Source organism: Micromys minutus, assembly GCF_963924665.1.
Source record: "Micromys minutus genome assembly, chromosome: 20".
Taxonomy (NCBI): Eukaryota; Metazoa; Chordata; class Mammalia; order Rodentia; family Muridae; genus Micromys; species Micromys minutus.
The window spans coordinates 6486328-6508736 of NC_137955.1; the positions used below are offsets into that span (position 1 = coordinate 6486328).

The 22409-nt window shown below is 42.7% G+C and overlaps 1 protein-coding gene across 1 annotated transcript in view; it reads right to left on the reverse strand.

Moving 5' to 3' along the window:
- RGS7BP (regulator of G protein signaling 7 binding protein) overlaps positions 1–21469 on the reverse strand; it is a gene marked incomplete at its 3' end in the record, with an annotated part of 99501 nt that extends 78032 nt beyond the window's left edge. The window contains exons 1-2 of the mRNA XM_080933881.1: positions 20936–21469; positions 19857–20023 (exon numbers count right to left, since the gene is read on the reverse strand). Of these exons, the coding sequence (XP_080790007.1) occupies positions 19857–20023; positions 20936–21100 (332 nt within the window). The 5' untranslated portion in view covers positions 21101–21469. The remainder of the gene's footprint in view (positions 1–19856; positions 20024–20935) is intronic.
- Positions 21470–22409: the final 940 nt, after the last annotated feature.

Below are 22409 nucleotides of genomic sequence, written 5' to 3' on the forward strand. Positions count from 1 at the left end.
GTGTGTGTGTCTGTGTCGGTGACTATGAGTGTGTGTGTGTGTTTGAGTTTGTGTGTGTGTTTGTGTGTGTGAGTGTGACTGTGTGAGTATGTGTGTGTGAGTGTGTGTGGGAGTGTGTGAGTGTGTGTGTCTGTGTCCATGACTATTAGTGTGTCTGTGTACCTAAGTATGAATGTGTGTGTGTGAGTGTGTGTGCGTGAGTGAGTGTGTGTGAGTTGTGTGTGTGTAAATGTGTGAGTGTGTATGTGTGAGTGATCATGCTTAGATTTTTATGTGGGTTTTGAGTATTGAACTCAGGTCCCCACCCCAGGCTTGCATGGCAGGCATATTACTGACACTCCTCTAGCCTGCCCAATCACGTCAGTCACATTTATATCAGAGAAGCACTTGTCTTTCACCTGAAGTCATTTTCTAGTGCCTTTGTCCATCATTCTCTAAGGCATTCTTCCTAAAATGAAATATTATATTCTTGGTGCCAGACCTGAGAGGAATAATTTTTAAAATACTTAAGGCAATCCTTCCCCCCAACCGCCTTTAAAGTCCTGAAATGGTAGAACATCAGATTCTCAGTGCTGGAGAGATGGCTCAGTGGTCAAGAACATTGGCTCCTTTTCCTGAGGGTCTGGGTTCAATTCCTAGCAGACCACATGGCAGCTTCCAACAGTTTAACTCCATTTCCAGGGGCTCTGACACACTCATATAGACATACATAAGGCAAAACCAAAGTCAACATTGGTAAAATAAAAATAAACTCATTACTTATAAAAGTTAGATTCGTCTAATTAAATATTACTTCCCTAACTATCCTTTATTATTGGTGTGCACGTCTCTTTCTCTGGCTCCTGGGAGTGAAGATGCTGTGGATGCCCTCGGTGGTTAGTCAGGGTGTGTTGGAGTAAAAACAGCAGGTGGTACCCGCTGAGCGTGTGTTATGTGCTTTCTGCCTTGCTTCGTTCTCTAACTACATCACACCAGTGCAGCCTCATGGCAACCGTTGCTGTTGTTGTCCTTGTGTGTTGAGAGAAAACTGAGGCTTGCAGAGGTTAATTCTAGGAGTCACGTGACTGTTAAATAAATGGCAAGTCATTTACTTCCTAGAGCACGAGTGGAAATGCGTCAAGCAGCTGTGAGCCTGAACGAATCCTAACCTCTTTCCCCGAACACAGCAGGCAGTTACACAGGAGGAGATGCTCTAGGGAAGAAGACAAAGCAGAAGTCTTTTCTTCCAGCTCCCTGGCCCTGTGACTTCCTTCTCTTGTTTCCTCTGTCATTATTCTCTCGAATGGAATGTGAGCAGCTCTGTCAGGACCCAGAACAAACGCTGCAGGAGAACCTCCATCCTCCCCTCTCCCTGGATCGCCTGGGTCCAGAGAGAGGAATCTGTCCAAGGCTAGCACATCTTCATAAGAACGCAGAGGACAGGCGAAGCCGCAGGGTCAGAGTGGGGAGTGTTTGCTGCGTATGTGAGGCTGGCCTTGATCCTCCGCAGTGGAAAGAACTCAACACAAACCTAATTAGTTTTGAAGTTTTCTGTAACTCAAGCTAATGAATGTTCAGGTCTTGACATCAGTTAGTAGGTCCCCCCTTAATATTTAATATAAAATTAGGAAAACAGACACCCAAAATGAAGAAAATAGAGTCAGTTTCTAGAGATAAAAACCTGTAAAGATTTTTGTGAATAACCTTGCAAACACACACAGACACACCTCTATCATATCATATCGATCTATCTATATATCTATCATTTACCTATCATCTCTCTACATATATTCATATTTTGTTTTAAAACTAAAATCAGAGAACAAACTGCTTTATAAACTGTTGTATTTGTCATTTGTTTGTTTACTTAGCATTAGAGCCTTAAGTTAATTTCTTGTTACACACCTGCTAACTTGATTCTATGTCACACTGTAATGAACATTCTGATTTTTTCAGCCCTCAGCAGACGTAGAAGTGATAGGAAATCTGCTACTCAGAGTGGCCAGAGTTTACTTGGTTAAAATGTTTTGCAGAGACTGTTAACGGGGTCTTTGCTCTCCACCAGAGGCTCCTAATTCCTACTGAGGTTTTCAACTCATGTGCAGGGAGTTTTTTTTTTCTCCTGGGTGGAGCTCAGGAATCATTATTTTTAAAAGCTCCCCCTGAGGTTCACAGTATGCACCAAACTGCTGTTGGAATCAAGACCTCTTAGACATATGTACTGGGACTCCAAAGACACTAAAGAGAGAATCAGATAACAGAGACTCTCAAAATATCCGGCAATTACTCTGTCTTAATCTAACAGTACCCAGGTATATGGCTCTGGTGACTTCTTAGTCCATTTTTGTGGTATATTTGGTCTTGAAAGCTAGATGTAAAGTGTATTTTTGTAATCGCTCAGGTTTTAGAGAGCTTTGGATGCTTGCTTTAGAGCAAGTACTGAGGAAAGGTTGACGAGCAAATAAAGATTTGCAATTTGTGGGAAACTGGAATGTCTCAGGCTTGCCACTTAGACACAGAGCTACAACCCCCTCAGCATTAGACCTCAGATCTCAGCAACTCTGGCCTCTCCTTCGTGCTTAGCTTTAAGTGGCTCCTCTAGACACTTCCAGAAGTCCAACATTTGTGTTTCTTTTCAGTACTTCCAGGGGTATAATTGGACTCCATTAGATGCTCACCAAACTGGTTGGAACATTCATACCTTAACATTCTAATTGTCCATACAACTGTTGTTTGGAGTGGAACTTGTTCATTGAGACTATTAGCCCTCTCTGGTTGCAGTGAGACAGAAAATATTCTGTGTACCAAGGTTAGGGGAAAGTGAAGCTTTAAACATCATTTTTTTTCTAAGCTGGGGATTTCAAGATAGGAAGGACTATTTAACTTTCACTTATCTGTAGAAGAGTTGGGAGGCAGAGTACCCTGGACTGTAAGATTCTGACTCTACTGACGCAGTGTTTAATTCCTACAGACATGATGCCTCTGGGGCTTCTCAATGTCCTTTCTATTAGCAGGGTTCTTCAGATCTGCATAATCAATCAGAATTATTAAAGGGAAAAGGTGAGGGAAATAAAAATAGGTCTATATTTCAAGAGATAGGAGAATCTGTTTAATCTTAACTCAGAAATTCCTTAAAGACAATGCCATAGAAAGTCCCTGTGGAGTTATGGGCAAAGCCATGAACTGGACATTAGGAACCAACTTCTCCATTCCAAGTGCTCACACTTAGTAACTGAAAGTGTCCTGTTTGCCTTTCAGAGCTTCAGTTTTCTTGTAAGTAAAATGAAGATGATTTTCAGCTCATCAAGGTACAAAGAGGACTCAGAATAATATTTTTATGGATGTACTATGCTCTGGAAGAGCAGGAGGATGATTACTGTGTTGTCTATAGAGCATAAGGACTGCTCAGGGCCCAGCAGTATCTAAGAAACCAAGGATATCACCCGGTATCCACTCTATCTCTGCAGTTACAGGTTCGAACAACCCAAATAATGATAGGGTAGGTTAAAGGGATTCATGGGATACCTAGGAAGAGACGGAAGCTCAGTGGCTGCTTACTCTTTATTTAACTCAGCAGACTGTACTGGGATGGAGATGGTCCCAGTCATGAACTCACTTCTTTATCTGTAGCTCCTTTGCTATTCCTGTCTCTGCTTTTGTCAACTCAACTCACATCTATGGACAGACTTGAGAACGTCCCATTTTTCTCAGGAGAAGGAGGAAGCTTTTCCCTGGAAATTTTTGTCTGGGAAATAGACTATGGGGGCTGAGCCAAGAGGCCGTGGGTTCAGTTAACATAGATGAACCAAGCTGAAGCAGGACCATGAGAGTATGGCTCAAAGATGCTGTGTGGTACCCATGGTTGCAGACTGGTAAGTAGGCTCATATTCAGGTCTCTGTTCACTAATATAACAGAAAATATTAATAAGAACAGTTTCAGAGCCCTGAGATTTTAGGGTTGAGGGAACCTTCCTAACATTAAGATGGTCAGAAGTATAATTGTATTAACAATAGAATATTGGCCCATGAAATACTTATGCTGTTCACAGACACAGATACTGAATCCTTAATTAGAGAAACTACCAAAGCAAAGTAAATTAGGATATAATTTGCTGCATATTAGTTTCATGGGCTCACAGGTTACTCAGATGACCCAGCTTTCCTCTTAATGCATAAAGTTCTTCTCTAGTCATTTTTTCTTTTGCAGGTCACACATGCTCTTTATCTCTAGTTCTTATGTCTACAGTAGTAGTTCCCAACCTGTGGCTCTCAACCCTATTTGGAAGGTTGGGTTGAATAGGCTTTTCACAGGGTTCACCTAAGATCATTGGAAACACACATCTATAAACATTACAATCTATAACATTAGCAAAATTACAGTTATGATGTAGCAGCAAAATAATTTATGGATGGGGGGGTCATTGCAATGTGAGGAATGGTATTAAAGGGTCACAGCATTAGGAAGGCTGAGAACATCTGGTTGATAGCCTTATTACACTGCGCACTTTTTATTGGAAGAGTGGGGGGGGGTACACTAAGGGAGAGGCAGGTGAAGGATGGAAGATCGAACCAATAAGTTACATATAACATCAACTCAGAATTTGCAGTAAATTGACTATTGGAAAGGAATGTTTGGTCTCACACCTAGTAGCATAAGCTCTTCATAGAGTAAACTGAACACCCTGCTGAAATGCAGAAATATCCATAACTCTTTTATATAGATTAAAACTTGTCACTGTTGCACACAAGGTATACTCTTTTAATTAAACCCTCCTGGCTATTAAGTCATATAAATACCAAAAAAATCAGGTTTAAAACCATTTCCTCCTAAGGTCTCATTTAGACGAGTCCAGTATTTGGCATGTTTACAGACCCCGTGCTTTTATATTTGACATGCTACCTGTCTTGATCTTGATCATTATATGATTTTTGGCTCTTGTTTAATGTGAGGTGGTGTCTAAGCTCTATAATAATTAAATGGTTTTCTTCTTTTGACTTTAGGAAAGATAGATAAATACTCTCATTTACTTTCTTAGGGTCAATTCCAGGAGTGTTTAACAAGTTTCCAAGGCTAATTAAATAAGTTTGGCTTTCATTAGCTAATTACTCAAAACCAAAAATATATTCCTCTCCACCTCTCTTAAAAATGTATTTGGCAGGGTTTTTTTTTGATGAAGTCACAAGTTTTTGTCCTCTGCAATGGGTCATTGTGATAACAATAAAGAACTTAAGGTGATAAAAGGCATTTTTGCACACGTCCCAGGCAAACAGAAAGGGAACAGCTAACAGGTGTCTGAGGGCCTCCTGCTCTGGGGACAATTTTGTTAGGCAACACATAAAATTCATGGTATCTTACATGAAGTTTGGAGTCTCTTCTTAAAATATGTCTTTCATTTTTATTCTGTGTGTGTGTGTGTGTGTGTGTGTGTGTGTGTGTGTGTGTGTGTGTGTATGAGTGCATGACATGCAGGTATCCATGAGGGCCAGAAGAGGGTACTGGATCTCCTGGAGCTCGAGTCACAGATGCTTGCTGGCCACCCAGCCTGGGTGCTGGGAACCAAATTCAAAAGTGTCCCTAACCACTGAACTATCCCTCTAGTCCCTGGAGTCTCTTAGAAAAAACCAACTAGCCAGGCTTGGTCATACAGTCTTGTTAATCCCAGCTAGTTGGGAAACTGAGACACAAAGATAAAAATTCAGGACCTTCCTGGGTCACTAAATTAGTTTGGGAGAATGTGGTGGAGAGATAGATCCCGTCTTACAATAAAAAGGTAAGCTCTGGGGACGGAGATCAATGATGGAGACTTTGCCTAGCATATGTGAGGCCCTACTGTTAATACGCCAAGATATAAAAAACAGAAATGAAAGGAAGAAAAGACAGAAACAAGCCACAAAAATTTTGTTCTTGATTCACATTGAAACTAGCAATCAAAAAGGTCTGGTGGCTGCCACCACTTTGGGTACAATGACACGTGATCTCATCGCTTGCCCTCATCCGAGTTTGGACATCCTGCTTGCCTCTAGTCCTTCCCCTGTGTCCAGATATTCAGTCCCTTTTTGTTTCTTTTAACTCCATCCTTCCTCTCTTGGCAGTCCAACCCTTTAGTCAGCACAATTCCCAGAGAGCAAATCCGGCCCTCCTTCCCATTTTCTTTCTTCTTTTCATCTGAATCATGTTCCTTCTTTGCCTTGCTCCCCCTCACATCCCACAGAGTTTCCTCCTCGCAGGCAGGAGGATGCTTTTTGTAAAGCTGAAGCGATGAGCCAGCGTCTCCTGGAATGAACTGACATGAGATGGCTTTGCTTCTGCAAGACCCTAACTAGACACCTGAACTTGCCTCCCATTCTTCTGCGTGAGCTGCAGTGGAACCTGGACAATAAGTACCAGGAAGACTTAGGGAATCATTTAAAGCCACTCAAAGTCTGAACAGACCTGGTAGCTTAAAACATACTTCAGCCTCAGAGAAGAAAAGATTGAGTCTCTGGATATAAAAACCATTTTTTTACGGCTTGTTTCATGGAAGAAACAACTGTAGAACTGTTAGGGGGTGGGATGCTGTAGCTCGTCATAATCTGAGCAATTTATTCATCATTCAGGGACGGTACAAGGCTGACATCAACAGATGCTGCCATTGGAGCTTAAGCCCAAGACAGGAATTACGGGAGAGGAATTACAGGGATCACCTAGTTTAGGAGAGAGGGATGCTTGTCAAATCCTACATAGTGTCAATTGGCAGGGATCTCAATCCTTCCCCACTGGCTTGTGCACACAGTGGGGGCTTTTCAAACATTCCAGATGAGCTTTTCAAATTTGTTCTGAGTCATTTGTGGTGATGAGAAGAACTCACACAATGGAAGCTGAGGTTCCACAAATACCCATTACTAAACCAGTCATAGGAGATTCTGGCCATTTGCTTGCTCATCTCTGTCATTTAAAGGGGGAGAACTTGGGGACCATCCTTGTGGGGATGTCTGCCTACACTGTCTGCCACTTGTGAGCAAGAGCAGGTGAGTGTCATAATGGTAAAACAAATGGAGTCTGTAACAGCTAAAGAAGTACCAATAGCACAGGGGCTTGGGATTCAGATGGCGAACAGACCCTTCCATGCAATGGCCTCTTAGTCTGTGCATGTCCCACGCACTTCATGGTGCAGGTACAGAAAGAAAGCATGGACTAGATAGAGTAGGACACATATTAAATGAGGATCATGACATAACTCCCCAAACCTTTAATATGTACAACTCAAGAAGTATGAAGAGCTTACTGTACATTAGGGACAATTTTAGGATGGAGCCTCCATTTCTCTTTGAATTTTTCCTAAATACAGACTATACTGGTAAGAATAAGGGGGTGATTTGTTCCTTGTAAGACCAACGTAAATTTCTGTGGCAGTGAAAACTTGGGGATTTATATATATTCAAGATGCAAGTGAGAAATGTTCTGTTTATTCATGAAGACTATATGAATGAAAACACAGAGGAGCTACATCCTTCCCCAGTGAGTGGTGGCAGAAATGGAAGTCTTGCAAGGCTTCCTGTTACCAGCTGGAAGCTGGGCTTTTAAAGCCCCACCCACACTTAGCACCATGTCCGTTTTATTCCTGTGGCCACTGCTGTCCTGCAAGGAAGCTGGGTTGACAAAGTAGTTCTACTGATGGAGTGTTCAGTTTTAGCTAAATTCTTTGCACTGGAATGAAAATGGCTTCTTCCTTAAATGACCTAGAATTGAGTTGGATCAAAGTCTCATCCTACAGGGTCATTTTTAGGACTTGCATAGATGATCAGCCAAGAGAGAAGATGCCAGATGGAACAATTTGAATAAACATGATTATGTGGGGGGAAAATTCTGGAAAATTTGGGGTCCAGAGAAAAGTGCTGAAGCTTTGAGAATGCAGAGCCAAGATCCATTTTTATGCTTCTGGCAGCTTCAGCCAGCCGCCATGTTGTTAGTTTTCTTTCTTCCTGTTTTTCTTTTCTGAGGAAGCTTTAAAAACCTCATATCAGCAATGTGCCTGGTGAGGAAGATTCTCAATTGGAAGTGTGTCCAGGGAAGAAGGAAGATTCTGAAATAGTTTGTGGCAGATGACAGGAAGGAATGCAGCCCTAGGTTCAGGAGAAAAAACCTTTGTAGGAATGAAAATAGAAAAACTAGCACCATAGAGACCAGGGTTCAAACCCCAGTAGGTCACACAGATCAACATTTCAGAATGCCAGCTTATTATAAAATGGAGATTTAAAAATATGACATTTTGTGTGCTCAGGAAAGCTTGTCCATGTGCCTCACGTAAAGTTCAGAGATAGCCTGGAATTTTGCTTGCACTGGATAGGGTTGCCATCTTGGACTGACAGAGCAGGGTCTACATTAAACCTGAAGGATCTCAGCCCTGTCATCCTCAAACCGGTGCAATGACCCCAGTGCCAACACACTGCTGAGCTGGTTCTCTGAGTGGGTCGCTGTGAAGAGATGGCTGGTCTGTTGTATGTGGGCACACACACTTCCCACGCAGAATGCCAGGCTCGAAGAATAGTAATTTGCTGGATTTTGAGCAAATATTATTTCATATGAACTGGTTAAGTCAGGAAACAGTATGTGTAGATGGTGTAGGGTACGTAGTAGAATATCTGAGAGAGAAACAAAAGCTTTCTATCTCTTAGCACACCTGAATTCCTGTTACTGAGCAGGTATGATGGCTTATGCAGGTAGCCTCTGCTACTTGGTAAACTGAGGAACTGTTTGAGCCCAGGAGCTTCAGGCCATCGTAGACAAGATATTGAGATTCCATAAAAAAAAACTAAAAATAAACTCCTGTTCTTTCCCTTTGAGTTACAGACTGGACAGCATCACCAGAGCTTTCCTATGGCACAATATGCAAGGCCACAAAAGGAAAAGAGAAAGCACATTTCTTTTTGCCTCCCAGAGCATCATTTTCTTTCATGAGCCAGCCACAACTGATCCAAGCCGACTGCTGCTTCCCTTAAGACTTGACTGTGACCTCTGGACATCCCTCTGCAGTGCCAATCCCACTGCTTTGCAATGATTTGTCTATAAGTCAAGGTCTATACAATGCTAGGCGTCCCCTCAAAGATGGGACTGTGCTCCATTCATGTCTGTGCTGTGGCCTCGTACACCATCTGGCCCATAGTGCAGGATGTGCGGGGAGAAGGCAGGCATACCAAGAACTTTCTTTCTGTTAAATTTCACTTACAAGCTCCTCACTTTCCTTTCCACCTGTTTGGCTGAATTTCTTTCCCTGGGGATGGGGATGTGTCTCAATGAATTCAGTACTTCTCATAAAAGTGGGAAGAGACAAACTGGGATAGTTCATGCCTCTAATCCCAGTGTTACAGTGGGAAGATGGAGACAGGAGAAAGGCCTGAAATTATTCTCTGGCCTTCACGTGTGCACCAAGACATGTATACACCTGCACACACACACACACACACACACACACACACACACACACACATATAAAACACTCACACACATATACACATACATATCACAAACAGGCACACACACATGCACACACACACACACACACACACAAACACAACAGGTTATAATAATAATAAAACATCTTTCCCTTGACTTCAGGGAAGAATCCTTTTGGCTGATAAACCAGGAATGTTTATTCTCCCTAGACAGTTGGCAATATGTACACATGAAACTTGGAATTTTCATGATTCTGGCCAAGGAAATATCCATGTAAATTGCTCTAGGAGTCTTCTGTGAAAGTCTTTCACACAGGGACACATGTAATCGACTAATATTTTCATTGTCTGACGAACTTTTCTGGATGCAGATACAATTTTTGGAGGTACAACAACTTTGGAAGGAAAGGGCCTGAAGGACTGAATTACTGACATCTGACCCGTGTTATTTAACAACTGAAGGTAATTCTGAACTTAAAATACAGTCTTTGTTTTTTTGACATGCTAAGGCTAGTTATTTCTTAGGACAATTATGCTTGCTTTTCCTTATGCCTTGAAATGCTTTTTGCTCAGATTATATCAGGACTTTTTCCTTTTGAAGGTCAGATATCAAGGAAGAATATCCCCTCAGAAGCAACAGTGGCCATACTGTTTGAAAGTAGCTCTGTGCCCTTCATCTCTAATTCTTTAATGCTACTGTCTTCTTTTGATTTTGCCACTGCATTGTCACTATCTGAAACGCTCTCTCTAATCTGCATTCTTTGGTCTCCGTAGTCACTGTGAAATCAAGGGCCTCATCAGTTTTTATAGTGGTTGGAAGATCATGTGGCTCCCGGGGCACTGACTTCTGGGTTAGACAGGAACGTCTTCCCATCAAAGAGATTATCATACACACTGGATTATAATTTAGGGAATTGGTGGGTAAATGTGGATATGACCTACCTCAACCTGCTGTTTACACAAGACATTGCACTTGAAGTTCAATGTCCTTTAATGAACTCATGACCTTGACCTTTGACCTACTTTCTTGTGTTGTCTGGCTTCTGCCACCTTCCATTCACAATAGTTCATCACAGTCGAATTGTCTAATGCATCTGGTTCTTCCATTTACTATAGGAGATTTAAGAGATTTGTTTTTGTTTCTGGGTCCCACTCAGTATCAGCTAAGGAATAAAAAACTAGCTTCTCCAGAGTAATCAATATTTCTGTCATCAATATTTCTTTATGTCCATGTCTTATTTCACATCCTGTCTTGTGAAAATTATCCTCCGATCATTACAAATCCACTTTGCCTAACTTTCTGTCCCCCAAAATGGTTTCTGAACTTTATATTTTTTATGTTTCTAAAAGACAGAAAAATCTTAATCAGGGGAGAGAAACTCAACTGTTCAATATAAGGAGTCTGACAGCCCAGAATGAGACTAGAATAATAATATTGATATTCAGACAAGTGACACTTTCTCTTTTGGCTGAACATGACTCTTCATATGGAGACCATGTGTGAGGAATGATGGTATATGGTTCTCCTGTTGTATGTACTACAGAACAAAAATGTTTACAAGTTGTTCAATATAAAACTAAGAAATATGTTATGTTCTGTGCCACACAGTGTTTGTTATTTTCTGACGTCCATCTGACATTTTAAATTAGTAATATCTTTATTTTATTTAAGAATAGAAAAATGTATACAGTGTGTGTGTGTGTGTGTGTGTGTGTGTGAGGGGGCAAACAAAATCCCTTCAGATGCTCTTGTAGGAAGACTTAAAAACAAAACGTACAACAACAACTACTAACACCAAATCTAATGCCTAGGCTGCATTCAACAGCGATTGAATCAGAAATTCTAGGCATGAAAGTCAGGAGCTACAAATGTTTAAAGCATCGTGATCCCCCCGGGGAGCCCAGGCTGAGAATCATCATGTGAGGCCAGCAGGTCTCTGTGTAGTGTGTTCCAGAGTCTCCAGGGGGAATATGGTGATGCTTGTTAACCGTCTGGACTTCCAGGCCTCATGCCCAGAATCTTTAGCTTTTTTTATTTTTTCAGACCTGAAGGCAGGCAATTTCCATACAGACGGCCCAAGGATCACAACCAAAAAAACACTGCTTTAGGCAATAGGGGATCTTTGGAAGTCTCAAAAGCAAAAAAATAACAAAGATCAGAAGAGCATTTAGGGAGGATTAATCTGGAGCTGGTGAATAAGCTGAAGACAAGAGGTGAGGGACTGAAGGCAGGCAAGCTGTAAGGAGGCTAGGAACAGGTGATGTCACAGGGAGGTGATGTCACAGGGAAGGTGATGCTGCAGAGCAGGTGACATCCAGGTAGATACATTTCTGAGCTCAGTAGGTGACATCCCTATGCCCTTGGTAGATACATTTCTTAGCTCAGAGAATGGTTATAGATACTTTGAACAAAAAGAGGCTTATCACACACTGAAAAGATAAAACACTGCAGGAGTGGAAGGCTAACTTCAAGACAGCATTAGTGACCTGAAGAACCCACTAGGTTGGGGCACCTTCTAATCTGTGACCTTACTGTTCATTCTTAATTTAAGATGTGTCTGTGTCTGTTAATCCTGGCATTTTTAAAAAATAATTTTGTTATGCGTAGGTCAGAAACGTTTGTCTGTAAAGCAATTCAATTTAAAGTCTTAGATACTTTACTCAACAAGATCTGATCTCATAAATAATTTTGCTTTGTGGATGTGCATAGGCTTATATCTGTATGTAACTGTATATAAGCAAATAACTTTTTCATGTGGTTTTTCTTATTTGGAACACACATACACACACAGTTCACGGAGGTTGGGGAGATGGGAAAGTCAGTAAAAATGAGGACCCACGTTCAGACTTATTGTGAAGAGCTGGGCAAGGTGGTATAACATTTCTATTGCACTACTGGGGAGGGGGAGGACTGGGGTTCACTGCCCAGCCAGTTCAGCCAAGTCAGCCAGCTCCAAGTTCACTGAGAAACCCCATCTTTCCAAACATAAGGTGCATAGTAGTTGAGGGGCACTATCAACCTCAAGTCTTGACATATGCTTACGCACACCGCCCTACCTTCCAAAGTAGAGAAATAAAATTCAGGCACTTGAGTGACCAGATTGGTCATGCCATGTCCTGGTCTCTCCCTAGCATGCAGCACAGTCACACTGTCCAGAGATAAAGGTTAAAAGAATAATTCTAAAAGGTCATCTCAGTGACTAGTGATTATTTACTATCCAAAAGAAAGCTACAAGCCAAGTTTTAGGTATGCTCCTGAAATTGCTTCTTGCGCATGTGCCTCAAGTCAGTATATTAGTCTTAAATATGTAAACGGAAATATATTAGTTTAAAATATGTAAACAGAAAAATAAACCAACTCTGGTAGAAGCCACACCCATGGAGACTAATCTCTCTATACTTACTAAGATCACAAAGAGAGTTCAGAAATTCCCTTAAACTTGGTAAAATTATAGGACACACAGCACCATTGAAATTGCTACTCAGGATGCAGATGTGGAAGAAACATAACCGTGTTCTCCAGAACTTCACTGTTTAAATAACAAAGCAATGGTAAATTGTCTAAACTTTATTTTAGATTCAGTTTTCTTTCGAATTGGAACATTTATTAAGAAGACTCTAACAAGGTGAACGACACTAGATCTGTTCAAATGGTAAAAGGGAGAAAATTTTCAATCAGTGGGAGATCACTTATTATGCTGAGTTTACTTGCTAGTAATTGTCTCCTTCAAGTAGGACATGGTGGGACAGGATGATAAACCCAAACCTTGGGAGGCTGAGTTGGAAGATAGAAAGTTTGAGGGGGTCCTGAGACGTGTAGAGCGATCAATCAATCAATCAATCAATCAATCAAGCAAGCAAGCAAACCAATTAAGCAAGAACTCTCTTACACCTGGTGTGTGTCAGTCCCTTGTCACTTGCTGGAGATGATGCTTATGGCCCATAAGTAACAATTATTAGCACCATTAAGGGACCACTGCTGTTGTATAGAGGACCACTGATGACATTTTTCCTACTCTAACCCATATTGTCTCTCCTCCACAACAGTTACATCATATAAAACAGAATGCTAACCATGCTGCACAAATATAAAGCATTTGGTCTTGGGGTGCCATTTTTGTGAAAGTGGAGGAGATGTAGGAAGTTCTGAACAAAACTCTACCTTTGCTGTGCACCTCCCCTTCAGACAAAGCAATAGATCAAAATGCTTGCTGTGTGTTTAGTTATGTCCTCTTCAAATTTATAAATTGAAGTTGTACTTCTGAATACTTGAGGATGTGACCTGTTTGGGGAAAGAGTATCCTGCAGATATATTGAGTTAAGTATGATCACACCGACTCTGGGTAGGCTGGACTCCCAGTTGATACGATTGGTGTCCTTGCATAAAGGGGAGATTTAGACACAGACATACTCCCAGGGAAATACCAAGTGAAGGCAAAGGTGGAGTCACTTCAACAAACCAAACAATATCCAAGACTGCTAGCAAACCACCAGAATCTAAGCAAGATGCGGGTTAGAGACTCCTGCTGGCCAACTTTGCTCAACTGTTCAGCCTGAACTCCTCACCTCCACCACCCTGAGGTAACAAGTTCCTGCTGGTGTAGCACCTAGTTTATGGCTCTTTTAAATTTTGGCATTAGCCAGATGCTTGAGAACAGTGGTGCCATCATTATCTTACTGAAATATAATACAATAACATTTCCATAACTTGTCTTTCAGTATTGGGCCAGTGAGAGTTCAATTCTCCATAAGAAAGAGAGGCTAAAGGTCAGAGTGGATGTATATGCATGTTGGCCAAGTACAGGTCTGTTTAGCTGACAGTTAGGGCTGCCACAGCCCACCAATACAGCCTCCATCATGAGACTCACAGAAAGCTGTGGGAAGCACATCCATGTCAGTCAGCTTGTCAACAACCTTCTATCCCACATAACTGCTGCTGTCTCAGCCAGGGTTTCAGAAGGGACACTGAATCACCTGCTGTTCTCACTCTTCTCTCTCAGGACGCCCAATTTCTGAACACACAGAACAAAGGGATAGAGCAGAATCAGGTAGAAGTGGGGCTGGAAAACAGAGATTTACAAAACAAAAACTGCTGTAGACAACAAACAAAGCTGGAACATTGAGGGTGAAGAAGAAGAAAACCACTACCCTGACTCTTGGGGAAAATGTGGCTGGAGGGAAAACTCCCAGAGTCTACTGTTACCTCTCTGTGATATTCAGCACAGTGAAGCAGAAGGCTACCAGGAAATTAAGATGCCTTTGTTGAATGGAGTATCTGTTCAGATCCCCAGCCATCACTTTGAGGTTTTCATCACTGAACCCTCTGTTACGCTTATGGTTTTCATAGCTCAGTTTCATGATTCTACATCAGCTAACGGGGAATGCTGGACCAATGAAGGCAGGGGGATGAAAAGCCATTCAACGCTCTCACTGAGGTGGACAGTGAACTTAGCAGAACTGGTCAATGCTATGCCATACAGATAAAGAACCAGCTTAAAGGTTTTGTAAGTATTCTATGCCCTAAGAGTAATCTAGGCTGATTTTCATGAGGAAAATAACTCTACACTGACCTTTGAGCTGTCAAATCTCCAAATCACCCATAGAGTCTGCAAGAATAGGACATTTTATGGCTCTCTAGGGGCATTTTCAATATAGAAAATACCTCAGCAGATAATATAAGAATGAAAGGCAAACAAAATTTATTTCATTGAAAGCATTTATTTGAAAACTATTTGATGGATTAATATAAAATTTTAAATATGTGTTTCTTGACCATCTGAGTTTTCAAGTGTTTGAATAGTTATAAAAACACTGACCTGCATATAATAACAGCACTCACTATATGATAGTCAGTTTCTTCACAATGCTATGAGATTTGGTCTTTATTTGCCTTAAGAAAGTGATGCAGAGGGTCATAATCCCTCCATCCAAGTTCACTCTATTTGTAATTAGCAGGGATGACGGTCTGGTTTCCATGCCTATGTTCTTAGGCACAGGACCAGATGACCACTTGCTATACTGTGAAGATATTTTCTTATTGGCTTACACATGTGTCCTTAGTAAGAGTCGAAGTGAAGGCGGGTTTATTCAGATCTAATCTACTTCAGACTCAGTGCTCTCTCTCCTTGCCTTTCACTTTGTCCCTCTCACGAGTGTTTATAAGCTCTTCCCTACTTCCTTTCTCACATTGACTCTCCAGGAGCCATTGTGATCAAGTATAGGTATGAGGAGGACTCACTCAACATAGGTACCATACACACAGTGATGGGAAAATATCTCTACCAGCCAGCCCACAAGTCACAGTGCAATCCTGAAGTTTTCTGGAAGATGTTGGCTTCCTGCGTGTTCCCCTGTTTTCTTTCTAAGAAAGAAGTGTGGTTGATAAGGTTAACACTAGAACAGGACAGACACTGAGTTATAGTCTCAATGTGGCCGTTGATGGGGACATGCCACAAGACAGGCTGGACATATGGTTCCTGCTCTATATACTGAGCCCACACAACTGCCCCTGACAATCACTTGATAGACAAGGAAGTAAATGAGGTTCAGAGCATAAATTCCACAAAAGTTTTAAAATATAATAAATATCCCAAGTCTATCTGACTCTCAAATCTCCATGTGCACTGTGCTCAGATGCATCCAAAGTTCCTTTAATTTATTGACTCTCAGAATCCTCAGTTATAAAGTGGCAAAGAGCTCCAAGAATTCTTTCAGGTGTCTCAGAAGTCAGTTGGAAAGGAATTCCAATGAAACAGAGTCTAGGTTGTTGTCTTCTTTTGGTGTGTGTGAATGGACAAACATAGACACCCACACATACACACAAACATACACACATACATGTACACATACAAATGGACTCACACAGACACAAACACACATACACACACACACACACAAACATACACACACACATGAACATATGGACATACACAGACATAGACACATAGACATGCACATCCACACACAGAGATACACTCATACAAACACACAATCACACAGACACACACACATGTATACATACAAATGGACAGACACAGACACACATACACACATACACACACATACACACAGACATGAACACATGGACACGCACAGACATAGATGCACAGACATACTCATACATCCACACACAGAGATACACTCATACAAACAAAATCACACAGACACACACACACACATACACCATCCACACCAAACAGTGCATAGTAATGCTATTCTGACCTGCCTAATAAAAGTTTTTTATATTTCATATTTAAAAAAGTTTGTGGACCATTTTCACAATTGATCTTTAAGGTTCCCTGCCTCCCTGACTCCGAGCATACAATTTAAGAAAGGAGCTGGGTTGTAAAGACATAATAGCTTGACACTTCTGTCAGAGAAGATTTTGCATTTCCCTATCTAGGTCAGTTCCAAAGAACCTTATACTTTGAAAGCAAAGGGCATGCTGGGCCAGCTGCTGATCTGAACAAAGAGTGAGACAGTGTTGGTAAAGATGATTTTCCTGCCCAGAGCCAGTGAGAACACTATCATCCCCAGAAGGCTTCAATTAGTCAGGGATGAGAGTCATAAAGTATTTGTGGCGTCATTCTAAATTACGTTTATTTTTTCGCCTTCCAGTCTTGCTTCATGTTCCTTGTCCCTGTCTGCTTTGTACCATGCCTCCTTCCTCTGGCCCCAAATTCAGCTCATGGTCTAGGAAGAGGTGGTGTGCGCTATAGGAAAGACATGACTTCAATGATCTCCTGAAGTCCTGCCCTAGCTGTTTCTGTATTCCTACAAATAGAGAAGCGTTAGTGTTGTGATGATAGTTATTGGACAGGCATCTTGACAAATGCCTAGAACAACTTCAGCTTTTGTTCTTTCTTATAGTGTATCTTACTTTATTATAAGCCATGTGAGTAGAAAAAGAATGAAATAAACAAATAATCAAGTGTTAATCATATTGATGATGGCAACATTTTAAAAGAGAACTTGCTGAGTTAACCTTTATGTAACTCACGTTAACAGACACATTAACTTTTAGAGGGAAGTTCAATGAACTTTATTAAACACACAAAGTTCTAGAAGTATCACCATTGTCCAATTCTGGAACCTTTCTATTACACTGAAAAGATATGCTATCTGTTCTAATCAGACTTAGGTAATCATTATTTTACTTTCTGTCTCTATAGATTTGCCTTTTCTGAAGAAAAAAATTTTAATATAAAAAACATCACAGAATGTGTGATATTTTATGATTTCTTTCAGCTAGCCTATTTGTTGTTTTGAAGTTCACTCATATTTTAGCAATGATAAAAATATGTGACACCCTGTTGTGTGGCAGCATTGTGTAGAGAAAAGAGTATGGCCTTCGGAGGAAAGGAAATGTTCATTCGAGTCTGTGGCACCTTTCAGCTGAGTCTTTGCGGAACTCCCCAGCATTGCTGAGATATTGTAGATCGGCGCTAATAATCCTCTTGGGCAACTCTTCTGTGAATAGCTGAGTTATGGCATCAGGCAATAGTCACTCAGTAAACGCAATCCTTCTACTTTACCCCACAGTCTGTGTATTTCTCACTTCCTGCTTCAAGCTGTGAAGTGAATCTTACATCCTCCCTACCAGACTTCAAGTTTGAAACGAGAGCCACATAATGAAGCAATATCAGAAAGAATTCTGCCGACAGGAACCATGGCTTTCATTAGTTGGTGTCCAGATGCTAAGGCACTGAAGGGATTTCATTCAATTGTATCACTGTCACCTCTTATAAGGAACATCACATTGCATTTAATTTTTTATTTAAAAGGGGGTGTGTGCCAAATCACATGCTAGACTACTGTGGACTTTTATGTTTACGGAGATCCATGAATATTGTCATTCTCAGTCTATTCTTATAAAACTGCCTTCATTATCATCGACTGCAGAATAGCAGGTAAGCAAGCAGCAAAGGACTGCCAGGCTCAGAGTAAGCCCCATCCACTTCGTAGCCTCCTGTTCAGTAGCTGTCCCAAGCATCCAGACTCTTTGCTAAGTGATGATTCAGAGAACTCAGTTCCTGAGGACGGCAAAGTCAACTGACTTGAACGTCTGCTAATTTCTCCATTCCCCCTCTCTGATTGCAACGTATTCTCATTTTTGAGTTTTGACAAAAAGGGGGTCTGGATTTGAGTTCATCTTTGATTTACAGAGATGCCCACTTTCTTTCTCCTGCCCAGCCAGTGTTTCTCTGCTGTCAGCATCATGGCTCCCCTTCTGGCTGCACACTGGCTTTTCTCAGTGTTGTTATAGGTACAACCTCAAATACCTTCTCCCCCACCTCCAAGTTTACTTCCTGTTAAATACAACAGGACAGAAAAGGGTAAAACTTCTCAATTTTACTCCTAAATAAAGTAGGTTTGCATGCTATTGGGGCATCTCACTCGAAGTAAATAAGGAAAATTTACATTTTTTAATAAAATAAAATGTCCATTGTCAAACATAAATGTTACTAAAAGAAGTAACATGGTTTTTCTCAACTTTATAGCCCAGTCATGTTATTGTATGTTATTGACATTGAAGGTGGGAAAGAGAGGAATTAGATTTATTTCCTAAGTGAACTGTCTGCATCATCATCAGGTGAACAGACTTTCCCACACTTGTCCTATGATAAAGCCACACTCACAAAGAAAATGGTTAGAGTCTAGAGCACGACTGAACCACGCATTTCGTGCCTGTGCAAGGATCCTCACAATGCCTCTGGGAATTGCTAATTTGACAGCAGCAACTGTTGGCAAATCACTGGTCCTTTCTCAGTACTGAGGTTCTGGTGAAATAGATGGGACCCCAGAAAAGCGGTTTTCATGTACTTTATTAGCATTTTCTATGGAGTTGGGAATCCGTAAATGTGATAAATAAACTAAAATGAGGGGTGTGGGGGGTGAATGTAACTGATGTTAGGTCAAAATTGTCAATATCTACAATGTGTAAAAACAAACAAAAAATGACAAAAATCCCATCTTTACTTGTGTCAAAATTATTTCCTGACTTTAAGCATCACCATAGGAATGTCTCACATGGCGTTATTTATTATAAGCTGAGACTCAGCAAAGATTTTTCTTTCTCTAGCACAGGCCTTTGGTCCAACAGCAGATTACAAAATCATCTTCAAACAAATAATGCAACTTTAATGCATATGCATTCCCCTCCCAATTACAGTTAAAATTACCTGAAAGTTAACTTTTTAAAAGTCAGTTGATGAGCAAAACCACACATGTGCATGTGTTTTTATCTGCCTTCCTGCCTGCCTGTCTGTCTATCATCCCAATAACACAGATCTCATAATACAGCTTATATGATGTCACCCATCTGAGAATGATCGGATAAAACTCTTAGATTTGTAGAGATCGTCCCTAGGCCACGGTCACTACAGACTTTTCCCAGCATCCATGCATCATGTAGACGAATTACCACACAGTCAAGAGTCTCCTACCCTGAGATGGCAGCCAGCTTTTGGTGTGCCTGACGGGCCATTTCACAGCCTTTGGTTCTTGTCTTGTGCATTTCTGCTCTCAGCGAGGGGCAGCTGACTGAGACGTCCCCAATAGAAATGACCAACTCTCGGTACAGGGCCACTTGGGTGTTGAACTCTTGGACAAGCTGGAAAAGAAGCCAGTTTCTTTCACCAACACTTATCAGAAACGTAACTATTTTAGTATTTATAAACAAGATTTCACTGACTTCTGGGCTGGCCCCCAAGTCTCTAAGCTAAGAACCTGTAGAACTGTTTAAAGCTTAAGGTACAAGGATGGCGAAGTCTCTTTATACAAGGCAAATGTTTGTTTTCCCTCTACAAGCTAGCCATGGAGGCTCCGTTTGTCTTCCCAGTTGCCCCCACATTTAGACTTGGTTTCTGAAGGGCAAGAACATCTCCGGAGCTCTCAAACCACTCCCAGGCCAGGAGAGAATAATGTTGGGGGCTCTGAGATAGATGCTCTCTTCTGCTAGATTATGGATTTGAAGCGGCACAGAAAAACAAAAACCAGCCAAACAAAACCAAACCACAAGTAGGACACAGCAGGCAAACCTTTCACCTCTTGCTGGACCACTGAACCTGAACGCTTTTGGCTTGGACCCTAACAGAAGGACTGGCCATGTCCTGTCCTCTGCTCTGGGACGTTTCATAGACTCTGCAGCGCTCCTGCGCTATGTTTGGGTTTGTTTGTTACTGTGTCACCACAAACCCGCACCCCGCACCCCCTCTGGTGAGCCAGCCACTTCACCCTCTTTCGCAGCGTCTACCATCTTCCAGGGGTGGAGGCATCACCTATAGCCTCTGCCTTCCAGGATCCAGACCCCATGACTCTTGTTTCAGCAGGGCCATTTCGACCTGGGTGTCACCCCGCATCTGGGGGAGTGCAGATTTAAAAATAGTACATCGTGCACGTGATCGGCATGGGGAGGCTGAGGGTGGGGAGTGGCTGGCACTCGAGCAAAGGATTAAGATACACGATTCCCCCAACCACCCTCTCCAAAAAAAAAAAAAAAAAAAAAGGTGCAATTTTCACCCACCATCTTGCAGTCGTCCAGGGCTCGTTGGGTTTTGTGAGCGCTTTCGGAGCCACTGCCCCTGCGCTCCCAATCCCCGCTCTGCAGCGGAGGCTTGCTGATCTGAAAGATCGAGGAGCGGGTGGACCGGCTGGGGCGCTTTTTGCGCCCATTCGGTGCAGAACTCATGCATACACATCCACGAAGCCGAAGCCGCTGGTGCAGTGCGCCCCGGCGCGGGCGGCCCGGTGGTTGCCCCTGAACGCCGCCGCGGAGCAGCCAGAGCCCGGACCCGAGGAGCGCGCGGCTCACAAGGTTGCGGCTGGCTGCGCGGGTGGGTAACCTTCAGCCTGAAGGAGAGCCGGAGAAGAGCTGCCTGTGCGGTGCAGCATCGCTTCCGCTAGCGGCGACGGGGAGGCGCGATCAAGTTCTGCTCAGCAGCATTGCCGGCCCTGTCCCGGGAGCTGGACGCTGCTGGTGCGGGCTTGCACCGCCTTCCTCTCCGCATGGACTGACGGGCTGAGCGAGGAGCAACGCGCCGCCGGGCGGCTCCGAGTTTCCATTCAGATGGGGGAAGCGGCGTTGAAAGCCTGCGCTGCAGGGTGGGGGGCGGGAGGGGGTGTCGCTCTTGCTTCGGTGTCTTCCCGCAGCGACGCGCGCGGCTCGCCTCTCCCCCTCCCTCCACGCTCGCTAGACCTGGAAGGGGCGAGCTGTTCCGCAGCAGGTAATTGGCGCTAAGCGGGCCGCCTTGATCCCTCGTCTCGGCGGTCTTGGGTGTGTGAGGATCCCAGATGAATCCGTGGCGGGACTGGCAGACGCACGGAGTCGGTCCGGCTGACGTTGGTCTTGGCCCCGCACATTGATAGGACAGGAATACTAATGTGATCCATCCATACAATCTCCTTCCCCTCCACAGTTTATGCACTTATCCAATCAAATTCCCGGGAACATCAATTGCAATATTACTTCATCTGCTCTATTATTAGAAACGAAAAGTGTCATCAGAGTGGAGCACATTGCCACATGCTGGGACCTAAACACGAATTTCAAATAAACCGACTGGGGCTTAAGGCCATCAGCACGTGAGAGGAGATTTCCGGGGTCATAGGGGGGAGTGAGGTATTTTGTTTCCAAAGGAAGCTCTCTTGAGAGAGTCCAGGGACAGCTATGCTTCCCTGAGTTGCTTTTGTTTGATCTTTATTCCTGGGAGGGGCAAGGAGGTGACGGCAGAACAGCATTCACTGAAGTTGGTACTTACTGCTCCTCACCTGCTTCAGGTGCTTGTGATGCAGGCTCTGCAACAGAGACCTGCAACAGTTTACCAGCAGAGACCAAAGGAAGTAAGGGCCAACAGATCTCCCTCCCTCACCCCACAACACACAAAACGACCCTTTCTTTCTACAGGAGGTCAGAGGGCAAAGATGTCTTCAGAAGGGGGCGGGCTTGGGTCCTCGGCCAATCAGTTTTTTCCTGACCAGTGACTTTGTAACATCCTCCT